The sequence below is a fragment of the Hyla sarda genome, chromosome 2 (assembly GCF_029499605.1).
Source record: "Hyla sarda isolate aHylSar1 chromosome 2, aHylSar1.hap1, whole genome shotgun sequence".
NCBI classification, from domain to species: Eukaryota; Metazoa; Chordata; class Amphibia; order Anura; family Hylidae; genus Hyla; species Hyla sarda.
The window spans coordinates 239,616,392-239,639,483 of record NC_079190.1 but is presented as its reverse complement, the minus strand read 5'-3'; the positions used below and the strand labels follow the sequence as shown (position 1 = coordinate 239,639,483).

Here is a 23,092-nt window from a genome sequence, read left to right as displayed (position 1 = left end):
ATCACCACGTGTGTAAATGTCCAAATTATAAAAATATATTGTTAATTAAACCGCAAGGTCAATGGCGTATGTGCAAAAGAATTACAAAGTCCAAAATAGCATATTTTGGTCACTTTTTATACCATAAAAAATGGGAAAAAAAAGGCGATTAAAAAAGTCCAATCAAAACAAAAATGGTACAGATAAAAACTTCAGATCATGCCACGAAATAGGAGCCCTCATACCGCCCCATACGTGGAAAAATAAAAAAATTATAGGGGGGCAGAAGGACAATTTTAAACTTATAAATTTTTCTGTATGTAGTCATAATTTTTTTCAGAAGTAATACAAAATCAAACCTATATAAGTAGGGTATTATTTTAATCGTATAGACCTACAGAAGATAAGGTGTCGTTTTTACCAAAAAATGTACTGCGTACAAACAAAAGCCCCCAAAATTTACAAAACTGCATTTTTTCTTGAATTTTGTCGCTCAATTATATTTTTATTTACCATTTCGCCTTAGATTTTTGGGTACAATGACTGATGTCATTAGAAAGTAGAATTGGTGGCACAAAAAATAAGCCATCAAATGGATTTTTAGGTGCAAAATTGAAAGGGTTATGATTATTAAAAGGTAAGGAGGAAAAAATTAAGGTGCAAAAACTGAAAAACTCTTGGTCATTAAGGGGTTAAATAAGTAATCAAAATTAACTGAATGATGTAAAAGTACTTAATGCCATATCATGTCTTGACAATACGCTTCCATACAGCACAAGTCACTGAGAAAGAACAGTATATATAAACGTCAGCGAGTGCTCTCTTTTATCAACAAAGTGCGGCCTTTTCTCTTCTCACAATGGACTCTCTTACATCCATTTCTATGGAATTCCACTTTTAAAAGCAGTAATCTGGCACGAGCACATAGTACGCTGCATTATATAAAGCTGACTTTTTCTAGCACAATAAATACTTGTATTACCCAGATGCTTGATTCTTGGATCATTTGACACCGACAAACATATATATCAGGTCATCATTCCACATGATAAGCAGCTTTCTTGTAAGCAGCAGGGCTTAAGGGTATTACAGAATTTATATAGCCTTTCTACAGTGTCGGAATAACTGGAAAGCTATAGATAGAGCTCAGCTTAGCCACTCTGCCGTCCTACACTTTTCTTCTACATTGTAATATGGTGAACATAATAATTATACAAAAGTGGTAATACACATGTTATGACCTCAAACACAGTGGCCCTCATTTACTATTGCAAGCATGTTTTGTTGGCTTGTGTGCCAGATTCTGGCGCATTGCGCCAGAAATCTGTCTGTGCCAGAATTTGCGCCAGAATTGAAAAAAAAAAAAAGAAAACCCGACTAACTCTCCATTTTACTAAGAAAACCCAAAAAAGGGGCATGGCTGTCAGAAAAAAAGGGGTGTGGTCACAGAAAAGGGGCGTGTTCCCGACATTTTCACAAAAACCCAACATATTTACTAAGGTTTCCACATAAAATGTGGTGGATTTGAGCTGAGGAAACCCGACAGGTCAGAACATGTGTAAAAAAAAAAGCAAAGTGTAGGAAAAGTGGAAAATGTAGGGAAACCTTAGTAAATACCGTGGAAAATAAAATGTAGGGAATTAAAACCCACAAAGAAACCTACACAACACTCTTGGTAAATAAGGGCCAATGAGTGTTCAACCTAATGTAAAAATTATCAATCCCATCTGTTGACAATAGAATTTACTATATCATATTCCAATGTTTTCATGGCTGGCAGTAGCTCATAATGTATTCTGGACAAAGATAATGCATGGGACAACTAGTGAGAAGCAGCGCCATTTGACTGACTTAACCCCTTAATGACAAGCCCATTTTCACCTTAAAGACCAGGCCAATTTTATTTTTGCGTTTTTGCTTTTTCCTCCTCGCCTTCTAAAATCCATAACTCTTTTATATTTCCATCTACAGACCCATATAAGGGCTTGTTTTTTGCGTGACCAATTGTACTTTGTAATGAATCCTCTCATTTAACCATAAAATGTACGGCGAACCCCCCCAAAAAAAATTTTAGGGAGGAAATTTAAATGAGAACCAAAATTTTGCACATTTTGGAGGGTTTTTGTTTTCACACTATACACTTTACGATAAAAATGACATGTGTTCTTTATTCTGTGGGTTAATATGATTAAAATGATACTCATGGCTAGATACTTTTATATTTTTGTACCGCTTAAAAAAAATCTAAAACTTTTTGTACAAAATCAGTAATCTAAAATCGCCCTATTTTGACCACCTATAACTTTTTCATTTTTCCGTATATAGGGCGGTATGAGGGCAAATTTTTTGCGCCGTCATCTGTACTTTTTTTTAGATACCACATTTGCATATCTAAAACTTTTAGATCATTTTTTATTAATTTTTTTTAAATAAAATGTGACAAAAAAGCAGCATTTTAGTACTTTTTTTTTTATTTTTTACGTTTACGCCATTCAGCGTACGGGATCATTAACATTATATTTTGATAGTTCAGACATTTACGCATGCGGCGATACCAAATATGTTTATAAAAAAAAAATGTAACGCTTTTTGGGGGTAAAATGGGAAAAACTGACAATTTTCATTTTTATTGGGGGAGGAGATTTTTTCCTTTTTTTTTACTTTTTATTTTTACATTTTTCAACTTTTTTTTTTTTTTTTTTACACTTTTTACACTTTTTATGTCCCCATAGGTGAATATTTATAGCAATCATTTGATTGCTAATACTGTTCAGTGCTATGCATAGGACATAGCACTGCTCAGTATTATCGGTTATCTTCTGCTCTGGTCTGCTCAATCGCAGACTAGAGCAGAAGACCCCGGGAGACGGCCGAAGCCAGGTGAGGGGACCTCCGGCCGCCATGCTGGATGATTGGATCGATGCGGCAGCGCTGCGGGCGATCCGATCATCCAACCAAAGTACCGCAATGCCGCAGATGCAGTGATCTGTATTGATCATGGCATCTGAGGGGTTAATGGCGGACATCCGCGCGATCGCGGATGTTGGCCATTATGGCCGTGTATGACGCAAGCACCCTTCCGATGCTCGCGGTCATACACAGGACGTAAATGTACGTCCTGGTGCGGGAAGTCCCACCAAACCAGGACGTACATTTATGTCCGTGGTCGTTAAAAGGGGTACTCCGGTGAAAAACTTTTTTATTTTTTTTATTTTATTTTATATAATTATTTTTAAATTAACTGGTGCCAGAAAGTTAAACAGATTTGTAAATTACTTCTATTAAAAAATCTTAATCCTTCCTGTACTTATTAGCTGCTGAATACTACAGAGGAAATTCTTTTCTTTTTCAAACACAGAGCTGTCTGCTGACATCACGAGCACAGTGCTCTCTGCTGACATCTCTGTCCCTTTTAGGAACTGTCCAGAACAGCATATGTTTGCTATGGGGATTTCCTTTTACTCTGGACAGTTCCTAAAATGGACAGAGATGTCAGCAGAGAGCATTGTGCTTATGATGTCAGCAGACAGCTCTGTGTTTCAAACGGAAAATAATTTCCACCGTAGTATTCAGCAGCTAATAAGTACTGGAAGGATTAAGATTTTTTAATAGAAGTAATTTACAAATCTGTTTAACTTTCTGGCACCAGTTGATTTAAAAAAAAAAATAAAAAAAAAAAAATAAAAAAGTTTTTCACCGGAATACCCCTTTAAAGAATGTATTCCACCAGAGAAGTGTTAACATCCCCATACTGGAGATTGTACGACAATTTGACAATTTCTCTGTTACACGGCTATTGTGAAAATCCATCTATTTAGGCTAGCAGAGGGGAAAGTTTAATTTATTTAAAGAAAAAAATAATACAAAAACAAACTTAGAATAAGGTTATTTAACCCTTTAAGGACCCAGCCATTTTACACCTCAGGACCCGGCCATTTTTTGCAATTCTGACCACTGTCACTTTAAACATTAATAACTCTGGAATGCTTTTAGTTATCATTCTGATTCCGAGATTGTTTTTTCGTGACATATTCTACTTTAACATAGTGGTAAAATTTTGTGGTATCTTGCATCCTTTCTTGGTGAAAAATCCCAACATTTTATGAAAAATTTGAAAGTTTTGCATTTTTTTAACTTTGAAGCTCTCTGCTTGTAAGGAAAATGGATATTCCAAATAATATTTTTTTTATTCACATATACAATATGTCTATTTTATGTTTGCATCATAAAATTTACGTGTTTTTACTTTTGGAAGTCACCAGAGGGCTTCAAAGTTCAGCAGCAATTTTCCAATTTTTCACAAAATTTCCAAACTCACAATTTTTCATGGACCAGTTCAGGTTTGAAGTGGATTTGAAGGGTCTTCATATTAGAAATACCCCACAAATGACCCCATTATAAAAACTGCACCACCCAGAGTATTCAAAATGACATTCAGTCCGCGTTTTAACCCTTTAGGTGTTTCACAGGAATAACAGCAAAGTGAAGGAGAAAATTCACAATCTCCATTTTTTACACTCGCATGTTCTTGTAGACCCAATTTTTGAATTTTTACAAGGGGAAAAAGGAGAAAATGTATACTTATATTTGTAGCCCAATTTCTCTCGAGTAAGCACATACCTCATATGTCTATGTAAAGTGTTCGGTGGGCGCAGTAGAGGGCTCAGAAGCGAAGGAGCGACAAGGGGATTTTGGAGAGTACGTTTTTTTGAAATGGTTTTTGGGAGGCATGTTGCATTTAGGAAGCCCCTATGGTGCCAGAACAGCAAAAATCCCCCACATGGCATACCATTTTGGAAACTAGACCCCTTGAGGTACGTAACAAGGAATAAAGTGAGCCTTAATACCCCACAGGGGTTTCACGACTTTTGCATATGTAAAAAAATAAAAATAAAATTTCACTAAAATGTGTGTTTCCCCCCAAATTTCACATTTTTGCAAGGGTTAATAGCAGAAAATACCCCCCAAACATTGTAACCCCATCTCTTCTGAGTATGAAGGTACCCCATAAGTTGACCTGAAGTGTACTATGGGTGAACTACAATGCTCAGAAGAGAAGGAGTCATATTTGGCTTTTTGAGAGCAAATTTTGCTCGGGGGCATGTCGCATTTAGGAAGCCCCTATGGTGCCAGGACAGCAAAAAAAAAACACATGGCATACCATTTTGGAAACTAGACCCCTTGTGGAACGTAACAAGAAATAAAGTGAGCCTTAATACCCCACAGGGGTTTCACGACTTTTGCATACGTAAAAAAAAAATTAAAAAAAATCACTAAAATGTGTGTTTCCCCCCAAATTTCACATTTTTGCAAGGGTTAATAGCAGAAAATACCCCCCAAAATTTGTAACCACATCTCTTCTGATTATGGAGGTACCCCATAAGTTGACCTGAAGTGCACTACGGGCGAACTACAATGCTCAGAAGAGAAGGAGTCATATTTGGCTTTTTGAGAGCAAATTTTGCTCGGGGGGCATGTCGCATTTAGGAAGCCCATATGGTGCCAGGACAGCAAAATAACCCCCACATGGCATACCATTTTGGAAACTAGACCCCTTGAGGAACGTAACAAGGCATAAAATGAGCATTTACCCCCCACTGGTGTCTGTCATATCTTTGGAACAGTGGGCTGTACAACATTTTTAATTTGCACAGCCCACTGTTCCAAAGATCTGTCAGACACCAGTGGGGGGTAAATTCTCACTGCACCCCTCATTACATTCCGTGAGGGGTGTAGTTTCCGAAATGGGGTCACATGTGGGGTTTTATTTTTTTTGCGTTTGTCAAAACCGCTGTAACAATCAGCCACCCCTGTGCAAATCACCTCAAATGTACATGGCGCACTCTCCCTTCTGGGCCTTGTTGTGCGCCCCCAGAACACTTTACGCCCACATATGGGGTACCTCCGTACTCGGGAGAAATTGTGTTACAAATTTTGTGGCGCTTTTTTCCCCTTTACCTCTTGTCAAAATGAAAAGTATAGGGCAACACCAGCATGTTAGTGTAAAAAGTTTATTTTTTTACACTAACATGCTGGTGTAGACCCCAACTTCACCTTTTCATAAGGGGTGAAAGGAGAAAAAGACCCCCAAGATTTGTTAGTCAATTTCTCCCGAGTACGGCGATACCCCATATGTGGCCCTACTCTGTTGCCTTGAAATACCACAGGGCTCCAAAGTGAGAGCGCCATGCGCATTTGAGGCCTGAATTAGGGATTTGCATAGGGGTGGACATAGGGGTATTCTACGCCAGCGATTCCCAAACAGGGTGCCTCCAGCTGTTGCAAAACTCCCAGCATGCCTGGACAGTCAACGGCTGTCTGGCAATACTGGGAGTTGTTGTTTTGCAACAGCTGGAGGCTCCATTTTGGAAACCGTGGCGTACCAGGCGTTTTTCATTTTTATTGGGGAGGGGAGGGGGGCTGTGTAGGGGTATGTGTATATGTAGTGTTTTTTACTTTTTATTTTATTTTGTGTTAGTGTAGTGTAGTGTTTTTAGGGTACAGTCACACGGGCGGGGGATTACAGCGAGTTTGAGCTGCCGCGCAAAATTTGCTGCATCGCAAACTTGCAGCCTGATACTCACTGTAAGCCCGCTGCCCATGTGAGTGTACCCTGTACATTCACAGGGGGGGGGCCTCCAGCTGTTGCAAAACTACAACTCCCAGCATGCCTGAGAATGTTTGGGAGTTGTGGTTTTGCAACAGCTGGAGGCACACGGGTTGGGAAACACTGAGTTAGGAAACAATGTTTCCCAACCAGTGTGCCTCCAGCTGTTGCAAAACCACAACTCCCAAACATTCTCAGGCATGCTGGGAGTAGTAGTTCGGCAACATCTTTAGAGCCAGATGTTGCCGAACTACAACTCCCAGCATGCTTGGAGTTGTAGTTTTGCAACATCTGGAGGACTACAGTTTGCAGACCACTGATACAGTGGTTCCCAATCTGTGCCCTTCCAGATGTTGCAAAACTACAACTCCCAGTATGCCAAAACTGTCCAGGCATGCTGGGAGTTGTAGTTCTGCAACATCTGAAGGGCCAGATGTTACATAACTACAACTCCCAGCATGCCTGGACAGTAAGGGCATGCTGAGGATGTGTAGTTTTGCAACATCTGGAAGGGCACAGTGGTCTCCAAACTGTGGACCTCCAGATGTTGCAAAACTGCAACTCCCAGCATGCCCAGACGCCAAGGGCTGTCTGGGCATGCTGGGAGTTGTAGTTTACAGGGTCCTATTACAGCAATGCATGTCGCTTTACGGCGACGTGCATTGCTGTAAAGGGCCCGACCGCGGCTGAAGATCGACTCACCTGTCGCCGCTGCCGCCGTCTTCATCGTCTGGATCCGGGTCTTCAGGGACGAGGTAAGTACCGGGGCCGGTCCCCAGCACTCCCCCGTCCCCCGCCGCGTCCTCCGGTCTTCCTCCCGTCCTCTCCGGACTTTCAGGGGCCGGGCAGGACGGGAGGAAGTAACCGCCCCCCCTCCTGCGATTGGTCGGTTAACTAACCGACAGATCGCAGGGGATCGGAGGAGGTGGCCGGCTTGCCACCTCGCTCCGATACTCCAGCATGGTCCTGGCTGTCTGTGACAGCCGGGATCATGCGAAATTACCGGGCGGTCGGGTCCCAGAGACCCGATCAGCCCGGTATCGCCGCAGATCGCAAGGGCGATTTCCCTTGCGATTTGCGGCGATCGCCGACATGGGAGGCCTACATGGCCCCCCTCGGCGTTTGCCCTGGATGCCTGCTGAAGGATTTCAGCAGGCATCCAGTTCCGATCTCTGCCCGGCGAGCGGCAGAGACCGGAAAAAGCCATGACGTATGCATACGTCATGGGTCCTTAAGGCCCAGGGTGTGAAGACGTATGCATACGTCATGGGTCCTGAACAGGTTAAGATTTAAGAACTATGGTGCAAATAACCAAGGAATAACAAAAACAGGAATATAAAGAAGATAGAACCCGATTAAGAAGGATTAGAAGGGAGTGAAAGGTCTCCACCCTCTTAACCTGTTTCAATGATTACTGGTCAGATGTGCAAAGTTATAGCTACTGTATCATAATTCTAAAGGGAGAAAAGCAAGGAGCTGTAGGGTTATAATAATTTTGGGCTCTACAGCTAATTCTCTTAAGTCCTTGTGAGCTCAGGGCAACCCATGTCCAGAAGCCATATTCATTTTTAAAAATTGTGCCCCGATCCTTCTCCCAAATGCAACACCTTACTTGTCTACGGGGTGTGTCTGGTACTACAGCTCAGTCCTATTCCAATGAGGACCAAATATACAGATATATATCCCCATCTTTGCTCATTAGAACAGACTTGAGAGCTAGCATAATGTGAGGTTACAAATCCCAAGAAATGCTATTTAAAGACCTTTCAAAGTGACTTTTCACAGTCAAGTGCATGTTCTGTGAAGCCCTGGGGGTGAATGTCATTTTGCATTTAATCCAACATGATATTTAGAGTTTCAGGAAAGCATAAGTGAACAAGTCATTGGGCTGCATGGTTTATATTCCATGTCCTCTGCGATTCAGACTCATATTTTTAACCTTAAAAAGCAATTCGTGCAAATTTCAATTGTTCCATGACAGTTAGAGTGATTTCTAATTTGTCGCTTTGTGTGAACAGATGACTGGACTACTCAAATGTTTATATTTGGAACATACTGAAGTGCAGCAGGAGATGTAGATAGCAAAATAAAGCTTTTTGTGTCTAATGTGCGTATACAGAGGACTAGGCCACGCCTCTCACTGTTCGTGAAACTTCAAAAAACCCTTTCTTAAAGGGGTACTCTGGGGTAAATCAACTGGTGCCAGAAAGTTATACAGATTTGTATATTACTATTAAAAAATCTTAATCCTTCCAGTACATATCAGCTGCTGTATACTACAGAGAAAGTTATTTTCTTTTTGAATTTCTTTCCAGTCTGACCACAGTGTTCTCTGCTGAAACCTCTGTCCATGTGAGGAACTGTTCAGAACAGGAGTTTTTCTATGGGGATTTGCTTCTACTCTGGACAGTTCCTGATAAGGACAGAGGTGTCAGCAGAGAGCAATTTACCAAATTAGGAGTAATTTACAAATCTGTTTAACTTTCTGGCACCAGTTGATATAAAAAAAATTGTTTTCCACCAGAGTAACCCTTTAAGGAAATAAAGTAAAGGAGAACTGCGGAGCAACCCTTTTAACATCCCCTGTGCCCGGGCTGCAAAAACTGAAAAAACAAAACAAAAATAACTTTAACTCACCTTCCTACGTTTCCCCGATATAGGCTGTATTGCTGCCCGCAACAATGTCCCACCTCGGCCGGTGATAGGCTGAATGCACTGTCATGTAAGGAGCCCAGGCAGCAGGGAGAAGGCAGGGCCCTAACTCTTTACATGACAGTGCGCTCAGTCTATCACCGGCCGAGGCGGGACATCACTGCAACCGGCGATACGTTGACTGCACTGTGACGATCCGAGCCCAAAAAACAGCGCAGCAACGGAGGAACAGGACGCCTATATTGGCACAACGTGGGAACATAGGAAAGTGAGTTAAAGGGCACCGCAGTTCTCCTTTAACAAAATCCCAAAGGAAAGGTATGACTGCAATATGAGTTATTAGCTTGTACATGTGTGACCTGTTTACTAGCAATATTTAGAGGACAGATGCACTTTAAGGCTTAGGTAGGAAAGTACACCAAGCCTGCAACTCTGCAAGAATAATAAATAAATAAAAAATGGGTGACTCCAGAAAGTTAAACAGGTTTGTAAATTACGTCTATTAAAAAAAATGTTTATCCTTCCAGTACTTATCAGCTGCTGCATACTACAGAGAAAGTTGTGTAGTTATTTTCAGTCTGACCACAGTGCTCAGAAAGAAAAGGTAATTTTTATTAGATCCTCCAGTGTCCGACTCTTGACACCCCTGGCGATCAGCTGCTTAAAGAGGATTCTTATATTCGCTTGTACAATTGATCTATACAAAGTTTAATAGGCAGTGCCTATTTAAAGGAATGAAAATGGGTTATTTAAAGGGGTACTCTGGTGGAAAACATTTTTCTTTTTCATATCAACTGGCTCCAGAATGTTAAACAGATTAGTAAATGACTTCTATTAATAAGTCTTAACCCTTCCGGTACTTATCAGCTGCTTATCAGGAAGTTGAGTTGTTCTTTCCAGTCTGACCACAGTGCTCTCTGTTGACACCTCTGTCCATGTCAGGAACTGTCCAGAGCAGGAGAGGTTTACTGTGGGGATTTGCTCCTACTCTGGACAGTTCCTGACACAGACAGAGGTGTCAACAGAGAGCACTGTGGTCAGACTGGAAAGAACAACTCAACTTCCTGATAAGCAGCTGATAAGTACCGGAAGGGTTAAGACTTATTAATAGAAGTAATTTACTAATCTGTTTAACATTCTGGAGCCAGTTGATATGAAAAAGAAAAATGTTTTCCACCAGAGTACCCCTTTAAATAACCCATTTTCATTCCTTTAAATAGGAACTGCCTATTAACAAACTTTGTATAGATCAATTGTACAAGCGAATATAAGAATCCCCTTTAAGCAGCTGATCGCCAGGGGTGTCAAGAGTCGGACACTGGAGGATCTAATAAAAATTACCTTTTCTTTCTCAGGATAGGCCATTATCTTATACAGGCTGGATAAAACCCTTTAAAATAATCCAAATAAGCAAAGAGCTATCTACTATCTACGTAAAAAGTATTTCAACAGTATAAAATCCCACACAACAGTGCTTTGTCGTCTTCTACAAGAAATGCGAACGTACGGCAAGATAGGAATGTCAAGAACTGTAAGATAAACTAATCTGGAGATAAATTGTAGCCTGATGTTTGCAGGAATGTGGATTTTTAGATAAAACCAAAGAAAAAAAATAATTGCCATCATAATCTGAGATGAAACAATATTAAAGTCGGAAAATTAATGTAACAAAAGATAAGCCTGGTTTCTCATTCATCAGCATGAAAAGAATCTTGCTTAGTTTAACTCTCCCATAATGGAATATGCACGGCCAAAAAAGGCCAATTTTCATCACTTACTCTCTTAATGCCATCTCTCTAACTGTCATTCGTTTAATCGAACTGACTATGGGTAATAGCGTGAGACTGATTGATTTAGACTCCTATTTCAGACTCTGAGCTTTAGAACATTTTCAGGATATAATGTGATGACCGATTAACCAATGACCAAAACACAGCTGCTCTATCCCGTTCACTTCTACATAAAGCAGTAGATTACCTTTCTCAAGAATAGTCGGAGTGATAAGAGTTAATGCCTAGCACAAGTTTTCCAGTCAGGTTGAAAGGTTTTATTGAAGAAAGAAGGTACGGAGGGTCCAGCACTTCGTTGCAAGCAGCTTTATTGAAGATACATCACACCATAAAAACGACAGTCAGTCAGACATGTTTCGAGCGCAAGCGCTCGAAACATGTCTGACTGACTGTCGTTTTTAAGGTGTGATGTAGAGATGAGTGAACTTACAGTAAATTCGATTTGTCACGAAATTCTCGGCTCGGCAGTTGAGACTCTTTCCTAGGACTGTATCCACCTTTTCCAGCCCACCGGAGCACCTGAAAGCTGAACTCATTTATGCAGGATAAGTCATCAACTGCCGAGCCGAGAAGTTCGTGACGAATCGAATTTACTGTAAGTTCGCTCATCTCTAGTGTAATGTATCTTTAATAAAGCTGGTTGCAACGAAGTGCTGGACCCTCCGCAGCTTCTTTCTTCAATATTGGATGCCTTGCCGGGCACCGGTCCGAGCACGGTACATCAAGGAAGGTGAGCTGGATCACTCACTTGTTGAAAGGTTTTATCCTCTACATGCTTTTATACATTCTTCTATAGTATTTAGAGGGGTGTCATCTTGACCATCCAAAGTAATGGGATCATGTAACCACTGAAATCAGTGGAGAGGAGACAGAGCTTGTGCTTGGCCCTATCAATATAGGGCAGGATATAGTAGTGGCCTTTATTTGCAGCACCTTCACTAGATACACCAACACATCTATGCTATGCGTTTGGCACTGTATCTAAGCTCTGTTCACATAAATAGAAAAGCTGTTCTAGACAGTCACATGTGCATGGAAAATGACCTATGGATGAACCATTAATGAAAAAATCTTGGAAAATCCTAAAATGTAGCTAACCTCCATGCAAACCAGATTACAGAACAGGCTACGATACTGTGCATACTTTCAAATGTTGCGCACTGCCCCAACACAGCATGCTATACAGTACAAGGGCCATACCAAATCATATTCATCATCATTTTCTAAACAAACATCTACTTGCCCAGTTTAAAAAAAAATAATAAAAAAAAATAAAGAATCTATGGGGTTCGATATTTGTCAGACTACATAGCTTTGGTTCAACTTCCTTTGCCAAATTTCTTACGATGGGTCAATGACCCACGTTAGGGTATATTCACATGGCAATTGAAGCACTTTAGGGCTTTTTTACTTATTTTTTTTTTATTTATTTTTTATTCGTCTGGGGACAGTTTTTAGCATAGATAAAGTTTGGGGAAAACACATCTGCTCACAAATAAAAAGATCAACCCATATTTATTAAAGGACATTTACCTGGAAAAGAAGGTTTAAAAACTCATTGGCAAGAGCACTTTTAACGCTCCATATCTGATAATCTTCCAGGGTGAGATGCCCACTCTGTAGAAAAGAAATAATTGAAAGAAATATAAGTACCTTATTTAATAAAAAAAAAAAAAACAGAAGCAAACTTTAGGAAAAGCCAAACTTACAATAATGGTAAAAAGCCTACAAAATATATCTCAACCCCTGTAACGTTTTACTGTATAACACAGAATCCCAGTGGATTAAGTTGACCTTTTTGAACATTAAGCAACAAAACATATTTCAGTGAAAATATTAAAGGGGTATTCCAGGCAAAACCTTTTTTTTTTATATAAATCAACTGGCTCTGGAAAGTTAAACAGATTTGTAAATTACTTCTATTAAAAAATCTTAATCCTTCCAATAGTTATTAGCTTCTGAAGTTTTCTGTCAAACTGCTCAATGATGATGTCACGTCCCGGGAGCTGTGCATGATGGGAGAATATCCCCATAGGAACTGCACAGCTCCCGGGACGTGAGTCATCAGAGAGCAGTTAGACAGAAAACAACAACTCAACTTCAGAAGCTAATAACTATTGGAAGAATTAAGATTTTTTAATAGAAGTAATTTACAAGTCTGTTTAACTTTCCAGAGCTAGTTGATATATAAAAAAAAAAAAACAGTTTTGGCCTGGAATACCCCTTTAATTACTACAGTGAGGAACAATATAACTCCCTGCAAACTGGTATTTAGTAGAGGCTCCTGTAACCACAATTACAGCTGTGAGTCTATGTGGACTTACTAAGGCTTTAGACCCTGAATTTTTCCCCATTTTTAATTGCATAACTATTCAAGTTCTTTCATGTAGTATAAAGGGATTTACATGTCTAGCCAAAAATTTATAGACTGACGTCTGGACAAACCCACTCTATGGCATAAACATTGCTGGTTTTAGTACAGTCTCATGTAGAAACTATAAACCCATGTCTTGTGAACATGAAACATGTGATCAGGGCACCCAGAGCTATATAATAATGGAATCTAATTTGCACAGGTTGGTCACAGGCTCTAAAAATAAATAAGAGCTCGTTCACATGTCCATCTGTCCCCGTTAATTCATGCACGTTCTGCAATCCGTTTGATACTTTTGCAAATTGCTGTAAAAGGATCCCAGTGAAGTCAATGGGATTTTTCTACAGTCCTTTGTCACCCGTTTGCTTTCTATTCCATTTTTTGTGTTTTTTTTTTTTGCAGGGGAAAGACGGTGCAAGCAGTATTTTTTTTTCTCCGCCAAAAAGAAAAAAAAGAAAACGGATACAATAAATTTAACATTGAAGTCTATGGAAAACAGATGAGCATTTAAGGTTGGCATACGTTTATCTGTTTTTTCCAATCTGTTTTTGATCAGTAATTACTTCTGAGCATGCTTAGAAGAGATGTGAGCAAAAAAAAAAAAAAAAAAGAGACAAACGGACAAGAAAGGATATAAACTGGTGCAAACTGATGTAACAGGTTGCCACATTTTATTTATTTTTTTAAATAGTCTGTTAAAATAACAGACAAATGGCATCCTGTTGCATCAGTCTGCATCCTTTCACATCCTTTTGTTAGTATGTTTATCAGTTTATCAGCAGTAACGGGGGAATATCAGGACAGGAGAGAACGGCCATGTGAACCTAGCCTTATTTATTAAATGGTAACTCATTTAAAAAAAAATTTGCTATTGCATTCCTTATGGTAAATAAAAAATATTTCTAATATACTTTGCTTAAAAAAAAAAAATAATGAAGTTTTCTATGTTTTATTTGTGCTTAAAAAAGCTCAAGAGCACATTTTCCCCCATCTCATACACAGACTTTGGACCAAAGCCCAATCACAGGAAGTGCAGCCTGGAGTGCTGAGGGGGGGGGGGGGGTGTCCAGCCTCATGCAATCATAGCTCCTCTCACACTTAACTAAATGCTGTTGGTTGGACATACACCCCTCAGCACTCCAGGTTGCACTTCCTGTTTGGGCTTCGGTCCACCAAAGTCTGTGTATGAGTTTGGGGAAATGTGCTCTTGAGCTTTTTTAAGCACAAATAAAACATAGAAAACTTCTTTTTTTTTTTAAACAAAGTATATTCAAAATATTTTTTTATTTACCATAAGGAGTGCAATAGCAAAAATTAGTTTTAATGAGAGTTACCCTTTAATATATTTTCATTTTGCCAGAGATAAAGTTGGTTTTGTTCTGCAAAATTGGCCATAAATTCACTACTTCAACTCCACAGCCCTGATATTGACATGCCCAGCAGTGCAGATCGTCAAAGGCTGTACTGATGGAAGAATTCTATTTTAATTATCCTAAGCCAAGGAACATTTATACAACCAGGTGATCTTCACTAGACCAGTAATATGTAATTAAAGAGGATGTCAAGTAATATCCTTTTAAAGCGAACCTGTGGCCAACCCCCAAAAATTTAGATTTTACTGTCATTAAAGAGCTTAGGGTGTCCTGAAAAAATACCTTTCTACAGTGTCTTATTACAGCCTTCCTTTTCGGAGCTATGAGTATTTACAGTTTGCCTGACTGTTCGGGGATTCAGTCAGATGGGGGTGAAGTTAATTTTAATGGGAGTGGATATCAGGTATGGGAAGGATAATACAGTTAGGGGGGGGGGGTGTATTAGGCATATACTCCCTAAATTGTCAGAAAAACTATAAACCCTCATATCTTGGGAACGGAGTATTAAAATACTGTAAAATAGTGTGAGATCAGGACACCCTATATTTTTTTTTAAGATAATGCAATTTCACCACAGGTTCCTCCTCTTTAATTCTGGGCAGAATAAATAAACAAAGTATACTCACCTGTCATGATTCCCCTACTATTGACATTCTGATACTCCGCTGCTCACCAGATTTAGCTCTCTGTCTAGGTACAAGGAACTGCTGGCTGAGATGGATCACCACTGCAGCCAGTGGCAAACAGCTACCTCCATGTGTTGAAATATCATCAGCAGGTGGTGAGCAGCAGGCATGGCACTATTGGGATGGCAGTGGCAGGGGGATCACGATAGGGAAGTTAAGTTTTTTTTTTTTTTACTTATCATAGTCTGGTCACTTTTAGGTAAGATATTTTCAGAAAACACCTTTAATTTGTTGAGCGAGTTCTGACACATGCATGGATAAAAAAAAATAAAAAATAAAAAAACATACTGTAGACCAGCTTACCTTTGTTGTGTCATGAGTTTTTAATATATTGTCTATGATATCAGAGAGATTCAAGTGTAATTCCTGTAAGGAAAAGAATATTGGTATAATTTAAAAGTTGTATCATTCTATAAAACCACATAAAGATTATAGAAATGTAGATGTATCACCATAGCTATCCAAATGTGCATCATTGTAAATTCATGTCAAAGCATAGGATGGGGGAGCTTTATCGCATCTTGTGCTGAAGAAAAGACTGGCAGTTGCCCAAAAACCAATCAGATACCAGCTTTTATTTCCGAGGCCTTTTTAAAAATGAAAGCTGGACTCTTATTGGTTGCTATGGGCAACTGCTCCACTATTCCTCTACGCAAGGTTTGATCCTATCTTGTGAACTATTTCTGTATATCCTATAAGCCTCTCTGATTTCATCAATAGAAACTTACTTACTGGGAGTGACAACAACTAATTTAATAAAAGTGACAAAGTATTCAAATTAAACATTTCAAATACATAATCCAAAAGTAGAAATCAAACAAATAGAGGGATATATATGGACTCTAATAGAAAAGAAATCAGAGCCTTAACCAGATAAAAGGATACCTCTGATATGAATGATTGTTATGGGCAGTGACTGAATGCCCTCATTACAACTAAATACAATTATTTCAAATTCAATATCACTATAACTATAGTGGCTGACAGTGTCATTAACAACATATGTGAACAGATCTCTTACAGGTATGGCATCAGTGCGGTTATCCTTCCAGACCTCTAGCAGTGCAAGAACCATCTCTTCCAGTTCAGTACGAGACAAAACACCATCACGGTCTATGTCAAATACCTTGAAACAAACTAGTTACAAATATATATATTTTATTAGGAGCAATAAAACAGACAACATTTTTGAACAAATGTATCATTTCATCATTATATCAACCTTTTCTAAAACGATCACTTGAAACATCTGTGTTTCTTAATTTTAATCTACCGTATAAACTCGAGTATAAGCCGACCCGACTATAAGCCGAGGCCCCTAATTTCACCCCAAAAACCAAGGGGGGGGGGAAAAAAAAAAAAAAAAAAAAAAGTTATTGACTCTACTATAAGCCTAGGGTGGGAAATACATTATCCCCATATGTCATCATCCCCCCTGTCATCATTCCCCCCCCCCCCTGTCATCATCCAGACCCCCGTCCTCATCACCCCCATCCTCATCATCCCCCACCCTTCATCATCACAGCCTGTCAATCCCTTTATCAGTGGTCTTCAACCTGCGGACATCCAGATGTTGCAAAACTACAACTCCCAGCATGCTGGGAGTTGGAGTTTTGAAACATCTGGAGGTCCGCAGGTTGAAGACTACTACAGCCTTCATCATCATCCAGACCCCCCTTTAGTTTTCTACTCACCTCCCCTCGGTGGGAAGGAAGGGTGAGCTGGTCTGGGCCATTTTTGCTGCAGGGACTGTCTGGTGGGGAGGGTTAGTCATTCCGGCTGTCCATTTTCACCGGGAGGCCCTCTGCTCCGGGCCAGAACGACTAAACCTTCCCACCGGATGGTCCCTGCAGCATAGATGGCCAGGACCAGCTCACCCTTCCTTCCCACCGAGGGGAGGGGAGTAGAAAACTAAAGAGTGGTCTGGATGATGATGAAGGCCCGGCAGTGGTCTTCAACCTGCGGACCTCCAGATGTTTCAAAACTACAACTCCCAGCATGCCCGGACCGCCGATGGCTTTGAAGACCACTGAGAAGGGATTGACAGGCGGATAGTTCACTCGAGTATAAGCCGAGGGGGGCGTTTTCAGCACGAAAAATCGTGCTGAAAAACTCAGCTTATACTTGAGTATATACGGTAAGCTTAATTTAAAAAAATGTGAAATTAAAAACAGGGAACACCGGAGATCATTTTAAATGTAGACAAGTGCATTTCACACACTTACATATAAATTTTGCTTTAAACAACTAAATAACATGCACTTTTTTTTCCGAGAAAAAAAGGGCCTTTTCTTTATAAAAAGCAAAATGATAGTTACATTTTTGTCTCTCAGCTAGTGGTCCCCTGCAGCAAGCAGATAAACCACATGAAATTTCCTTGAAGTCTATGTGGTTGTCACGGTTTTCATCAAATGCATTAAACAACCCTAAAATAAGAAAAGACAACTTGTTAATCTAGTTTGCTATTTTTTCTTGTAAAATACCAACATTAAACTCTATAGTCTACATAACTATTTGACTTGTCAGAAATAATTTACCTAAAAATAAGTAAAAAGAGAGTTTCAAGCGCATTGACTAAACAAGTAAACTTGCATGGGAATTCTGGCAAATACATCTCTTGATCAGGTTTGTCTCATGGCAAATCTCAGTCTACAAATGCAAAGTGGTCACGAAATTTAAACACATTCTTCCACCAGGACCATCATCGGAGGTACCCTTTAAACACTTTTAAAAGGGGTACTCCGGTCCTAGTACATCTTATCCCCTATACAAAGCATAGGGGATAAGATGTCTGATCACGCGGGTGCCTCCGCTGGGGACCCCCGCAATCTCTCACTGCGCACCCACCTTTGTGATCTCTCCGCAGCGCTGAAAGCTCCAAATGCGTAGCGTGACAACCACGGCTCCGCCCTCGTGTGACATCACGCCCCGCCCCCTCAATGCAAGTCTATGGGAGGGGAGAGTGCCGGATGCGATCAGACATCTTATACCCTATCCTTTGGATAGGGGATAAAATGTATTAGGGCCGGAGTACCCCTTTAAACTTCGAGACATAGAAAGTTTCAAAAACACAAGATAAAGTTTTAAACGTATAAAACTCCATACAAAATTTTACAATAGAATTCTCATAAACTTTGTTTAATAAATCTTTTATTGTTTGTAGTGTCAGGGTACTGTCAAAAGATACTATAAGTGTGGTTCCATGGAATAGGTCCCACAAATAGGTCCTAAATTAAAGTGGCTTTGCTATTCTGTAAGGCACCCAATATCTTTCGATATCATCAGAAATCTCCATAATGATTTCAATGATGTAATAGCAAGAACGGTTAAGCTTTCCACTAAAGGAGAACTGTCATGCAGGACAACTTATCCTCTATCCAAAGGATAGGGGATAAGTGTCTGATTGTGGGGTCCCCAGGAATGGGGCGTGTTGACCCCCGCAAGAAGCAGTGGCTGACACGCCCCCTCCATGTATCTCTATGGGAGAGCCTGAGATACCTAAACACTCCATTCCTGGGGACTGCCGGGGTGCCGTACACGAGATCACAGTCCCATCAGTTGAATCCCCTGCGATTTGACATTTATTCCCGATCCATTGGATAGGGGTAAGTTGTCCTGCATTTTAGTTTTCCTTTAACCACAATTTCTATCTATATAGAAAAGAATGAGTGAATGTTAGACAACTACACATGCTTTTTGAGTGGGATCCCAACCATTGTGTCTCCTTTGATGTTAGAGGATATTTAAGTTGTTATATGTCTTCTACTATTTGTACCAAGGTAATAAGCTCTGACTTAGTATAGAACTATTTACCTGAACATTGCAGAGTATTTCAAACAACTTGCATTGATTACTGAGTATGTACTGATTCCCAAGCCATTATATCTGCTACTATTTATCACATTACATTAAATGTCAGGAATTTTATATCCACATTCTATAATAAACTACCTTCACTCAAGGACTGATGAATTGGTGGAGAAATCAAAGGAACAAAGGTTTCCAGGTCAAAGCGGCCGGTCCTTGACTGAGCCTTTAATAACCAATATCTTTTTTCCAGATCAATGATGTCGGATTCTTCCACTGTTAACATAATCAATAAATAGTGGATATTAGAAGCCTTACAGGTAGATTAGTAACATACATATTCCTATATATGAACAATGCAGACTAAAGTAATTAAACCTTTGATAGAAAAATGGACCATTCTAATTTGCTTGCTTACCTTTAAATGGGCACTGACTGTTACTTTTAAAAAGTTTTAACACGTTGTAGAGACAAGTTTTGATTGGTCTATTTGTTCAAACCATGACCAATAGCTACAACTAGCTGGGAAAAGAGCGTGCCAAGTGTGATAAAACTTACATTGTAAGACTATAAAAGCCAAAATTTCCTCCAACGTAGTGACGGGATTTTCGAGGTGCTGAACACAGACTAATAGGGATCTCAAGTTTAATCACCCATGATGCAACGCATTTCACAGTAAGACTGCTTCATCATGCTTGATGAAGCAGTCTTACTGTGAAACGCATTGCATCATGGGTAATTAAACTTGAGAACCCTTTAGTCTGTGTGTCCGGCACCTCTCAATCTCGTCGCTACGTTGGATGAAATTTTGGCTTTTCTGTTTGAGGTTGGACGTGGAGCGGCTGCAGGCACTCAAATTCCTATTCTGTTCCATAGTTACACTTGGTGGAGTGTAACTATTTGGTAAGCACCACTTTTATTGGCGGTTTTGCGCACAATGATGATGCGCTTCTTCGGCCTCCGGCCGGTAGGAGCACATCATCATTGCGCGCAAAACCGCCGGCAGTCGCCTCTGAGCGCCCCACGTCATGGATGTCTGCTGAGCTGAAGAAGGATCCGGGAGAAGGAGCTGGATATTCAGTACCCATGCGGTGAGTGCAGGATTACTTTGTTTTCACTGATATTGCACATTTTGATTCTGGATATCATTTATCCTAGCACCGCCAAGGGACCCATTTATACCTATAGACCCACTGATAGTATCCTTTACCGTTCTGGTTGACATGGTAGCAGTAGATACACCACAGTAGTGCCACTTGAACTCTCTGTCACCACTTTTACTATACCAATCCTGGTCTTAAACGTTATCACACTACGGAGTGCTGTCTGTGTCTTGTTTTAGATTGTAAGACTATGGGATTGTCTTGGTCAGTTGTACATCTCTCCCCGCTCATTCTAACAATAGGACAGAGTCTGTACACTCTAAAACATGTCAAATTATTATTATTATTATTATTTTATTTTTTTTAAGCGACAGGTAGACTTTAAAGAACAACTAATATATGACATATATACACTAAATACTGTGCATAATAAAGGTAAATTGGAACATAATCCTGTGTAGGAAAAACATGGTTCCAGAAAGTTAAAAGCAAGCCCAAAAACAGCTAGACGCAGAGAAAAAAATAAAATAAAAAACAGTGAGTAAACAAATGATTAGTCATTATGCAGAGACCCCAGCAACAATCTGAAATAGGGAGATGTTACACCTTCGTGTGAACCTATTCTAGGGTGTTGAAAATTTGGTCTGTATTAGACCTGCCAAGCAGGTCCTGATAATGTATGCCAATCTCATTTCAGCACATGTTAAACAGGGCTCAACGATAGTGCAGGCAAAGGTATCACAAATGATCACAGGATCAGCCCAATGTTTTACGATTACATAGGAAGATGTGTGGGTGAAGAACGAGGACACTTTAGTATGCTAAAACATTAACTTTACATTCTCCTCCCTATCTAAGCACAATGACTTCACAATGATCTATGTGGCTGCTGTAAAGCATCTCTGTAAATGCTGTTGAAAACTGCTTAGGCATGACGGCTGTCCTATAACCAGGCAGATTTCTCATGCCCTTTGAGCTGCCCCCATTATTTGTTAGCTGTAGTGTATAGCTTATTGACACTGTGACTAAGTTTCTCTAATGCCGGACTTGCAGCAAAAGCATCTCTGAGGAGAAGGAGCAGCAGCATCTAGTCACACTGCCTGTGCCCAATTAGACTTGACTGCCGCCCCGAGTGCAGGGCATGGCATGAAGGTCCTGGCACACAGGGTATCAATCAAACCTGTTTGATGCCTGTGCAGCATCAAAATAGAGAAAACAGACAAAATGCTTTATTGAGTTAACAGGTTCCTTGTATTACAGAAAATACAATTAAAAAAAATCTAAAAAATGTACATGTTTCAGTATCCTGGCTTCATGGTTTTAGTTCTTTAAAGGGGTATTCCAGTTAAAAAAAAAAAAAAAAAAAAAAGTTCACATCAATTGGCTCCAGAAAGTTAAACAGATTTGTAAATTACTTTTATTAAAAAATCTTAATCCTTACAGTACTTATCAGCTGCTGAAGTTGAGTTGTTCTTTTCTGTCTGACAACTTTGCTCTCTGCTGACACCTGTCTGTCTGTCTCAGGAACTGTTCAGAGCACGAGAGCTTTTCTATGGGGATTTGCTCCTACTCTGGACAGTTCCTGAGACAGGCAGAGGTGTCAGCAGAGAGCACTGTAGTCAGAAAAAAAAACAACTCAACTTCTGCAGCTGATAAGAACTGGAATGATTAAGATTTTTTTTATAGAAGTAATTTACTAACCTGTAACTTTCTGGAGCCAGTTGTTATGAAAAAAAAAAAAAAAAGGTTTTCCCTGGAATACCCCTTTAAGACTGTTTTCCTGTGGTATACCCGACACAATTGTAACTATCCAGGTTCACTTCATGAACTGTGGAATGTGCATTATTTCCTCTTGCAAGTAGCCTCCTAATAGTAAGATAACTATACAATAAAGGCTATGACAAAATGATACAAAATGACAATGTAACATAAAAAATGGCTATAGGGTTATCAAATGCCAAGACGCTTGATGTAGTAGTGGTGTCATACAAGAATTATATTTTGCATTACTAAGCATACCTCCTGTCAGTAATCTCAATTGAAGGACACTGCAGTCAAACTTTTCCTCTCAAAAAAGGCTGACAACAGTGACAAAGCTGCCAACATCTAAACAAAATATCCAAGGACACTACTTGGCTAGGCAAGTGCAGCAGAGCTACTCATAGAAAGTGCTATCTAGGCACAGGATTAATAAACTACCAATGCTATCGAGGGCACAATCTAATGTTTATTTACCCATGGTCAATGATCAGCATATTGACACATAATGAATCCAGAGACTTAACAGGTAACCCAATTGTATATATTAAGCATATACATATATATATATATATATATATATATATATATATATATATATATATATTGGTCAAAACTTTATTTAAAACATATACTTTCTATTAACCAACTACTGATGCAAAACATATATATATATATATATATATATATATATATATATATAATATTATTTTTCTTTTTAACTCCTTATGTTTAAAGAAAGAAAGAGGCAAAAGAGCCCACCTTGGTCTCGACCTGTAACTCTACCAAACTAGGAGATATCTGCCATTTAAATTATATAGGTTGCAGTGAATCGCTTAAAAGTGATCAAAGAACACTAGGGAAAGCGCTCAAAAAATAAATAAATAAATAAAAATAAAAAAGGGCAGAAACAGCTATAAACTACTTTCTTTCTTCTCCTCAGGGTCTCCCGCTGTCTGTGAC

General features: G+C 39.6%; 1 protein-coding gene across 4 annotated transcripts in view; it reads right to left on the bottom strand.

Annotated features, from left to right (window-relative positions):
* Window positions 1-23,092, bottom strand: part of USP32 (ubiquitin specific peptidase 32) — a 252,360-nt gene that overhangs the window by 93,941 nt on the left and 135,327 nt on the right. For all 4 annotated transcript variants that reach the window (XM_056556716.1, XM_056556713.1, XM_056556715.1 and 1 more), the window contains exons 6-10: window positions 19,413-19,544; window positions 17,780-17,887; window positions 16,483-16,598; window positions 15,765-15,827; window positions 12,562-12,645 (exon numbers count right to left, since the gene is read on the bottom strand). In XM_056556716.1, the coding sequence (XP_056412691.1) occupies window positions 12,562-12,645; window positions 15,765-15,827; window positions 16,483-16,598; window positions 17,780-17,887; window positions 19,413-19,544 (503 nt within the window). The remainder of the gene's footprint in view (window positions 1-12,561; window positions 12,646-15,764; window positions 15,828-16,482; window positions 16,599-17,779; window positions 17,888-19,412; window positions 19,545-23,092) is intronic.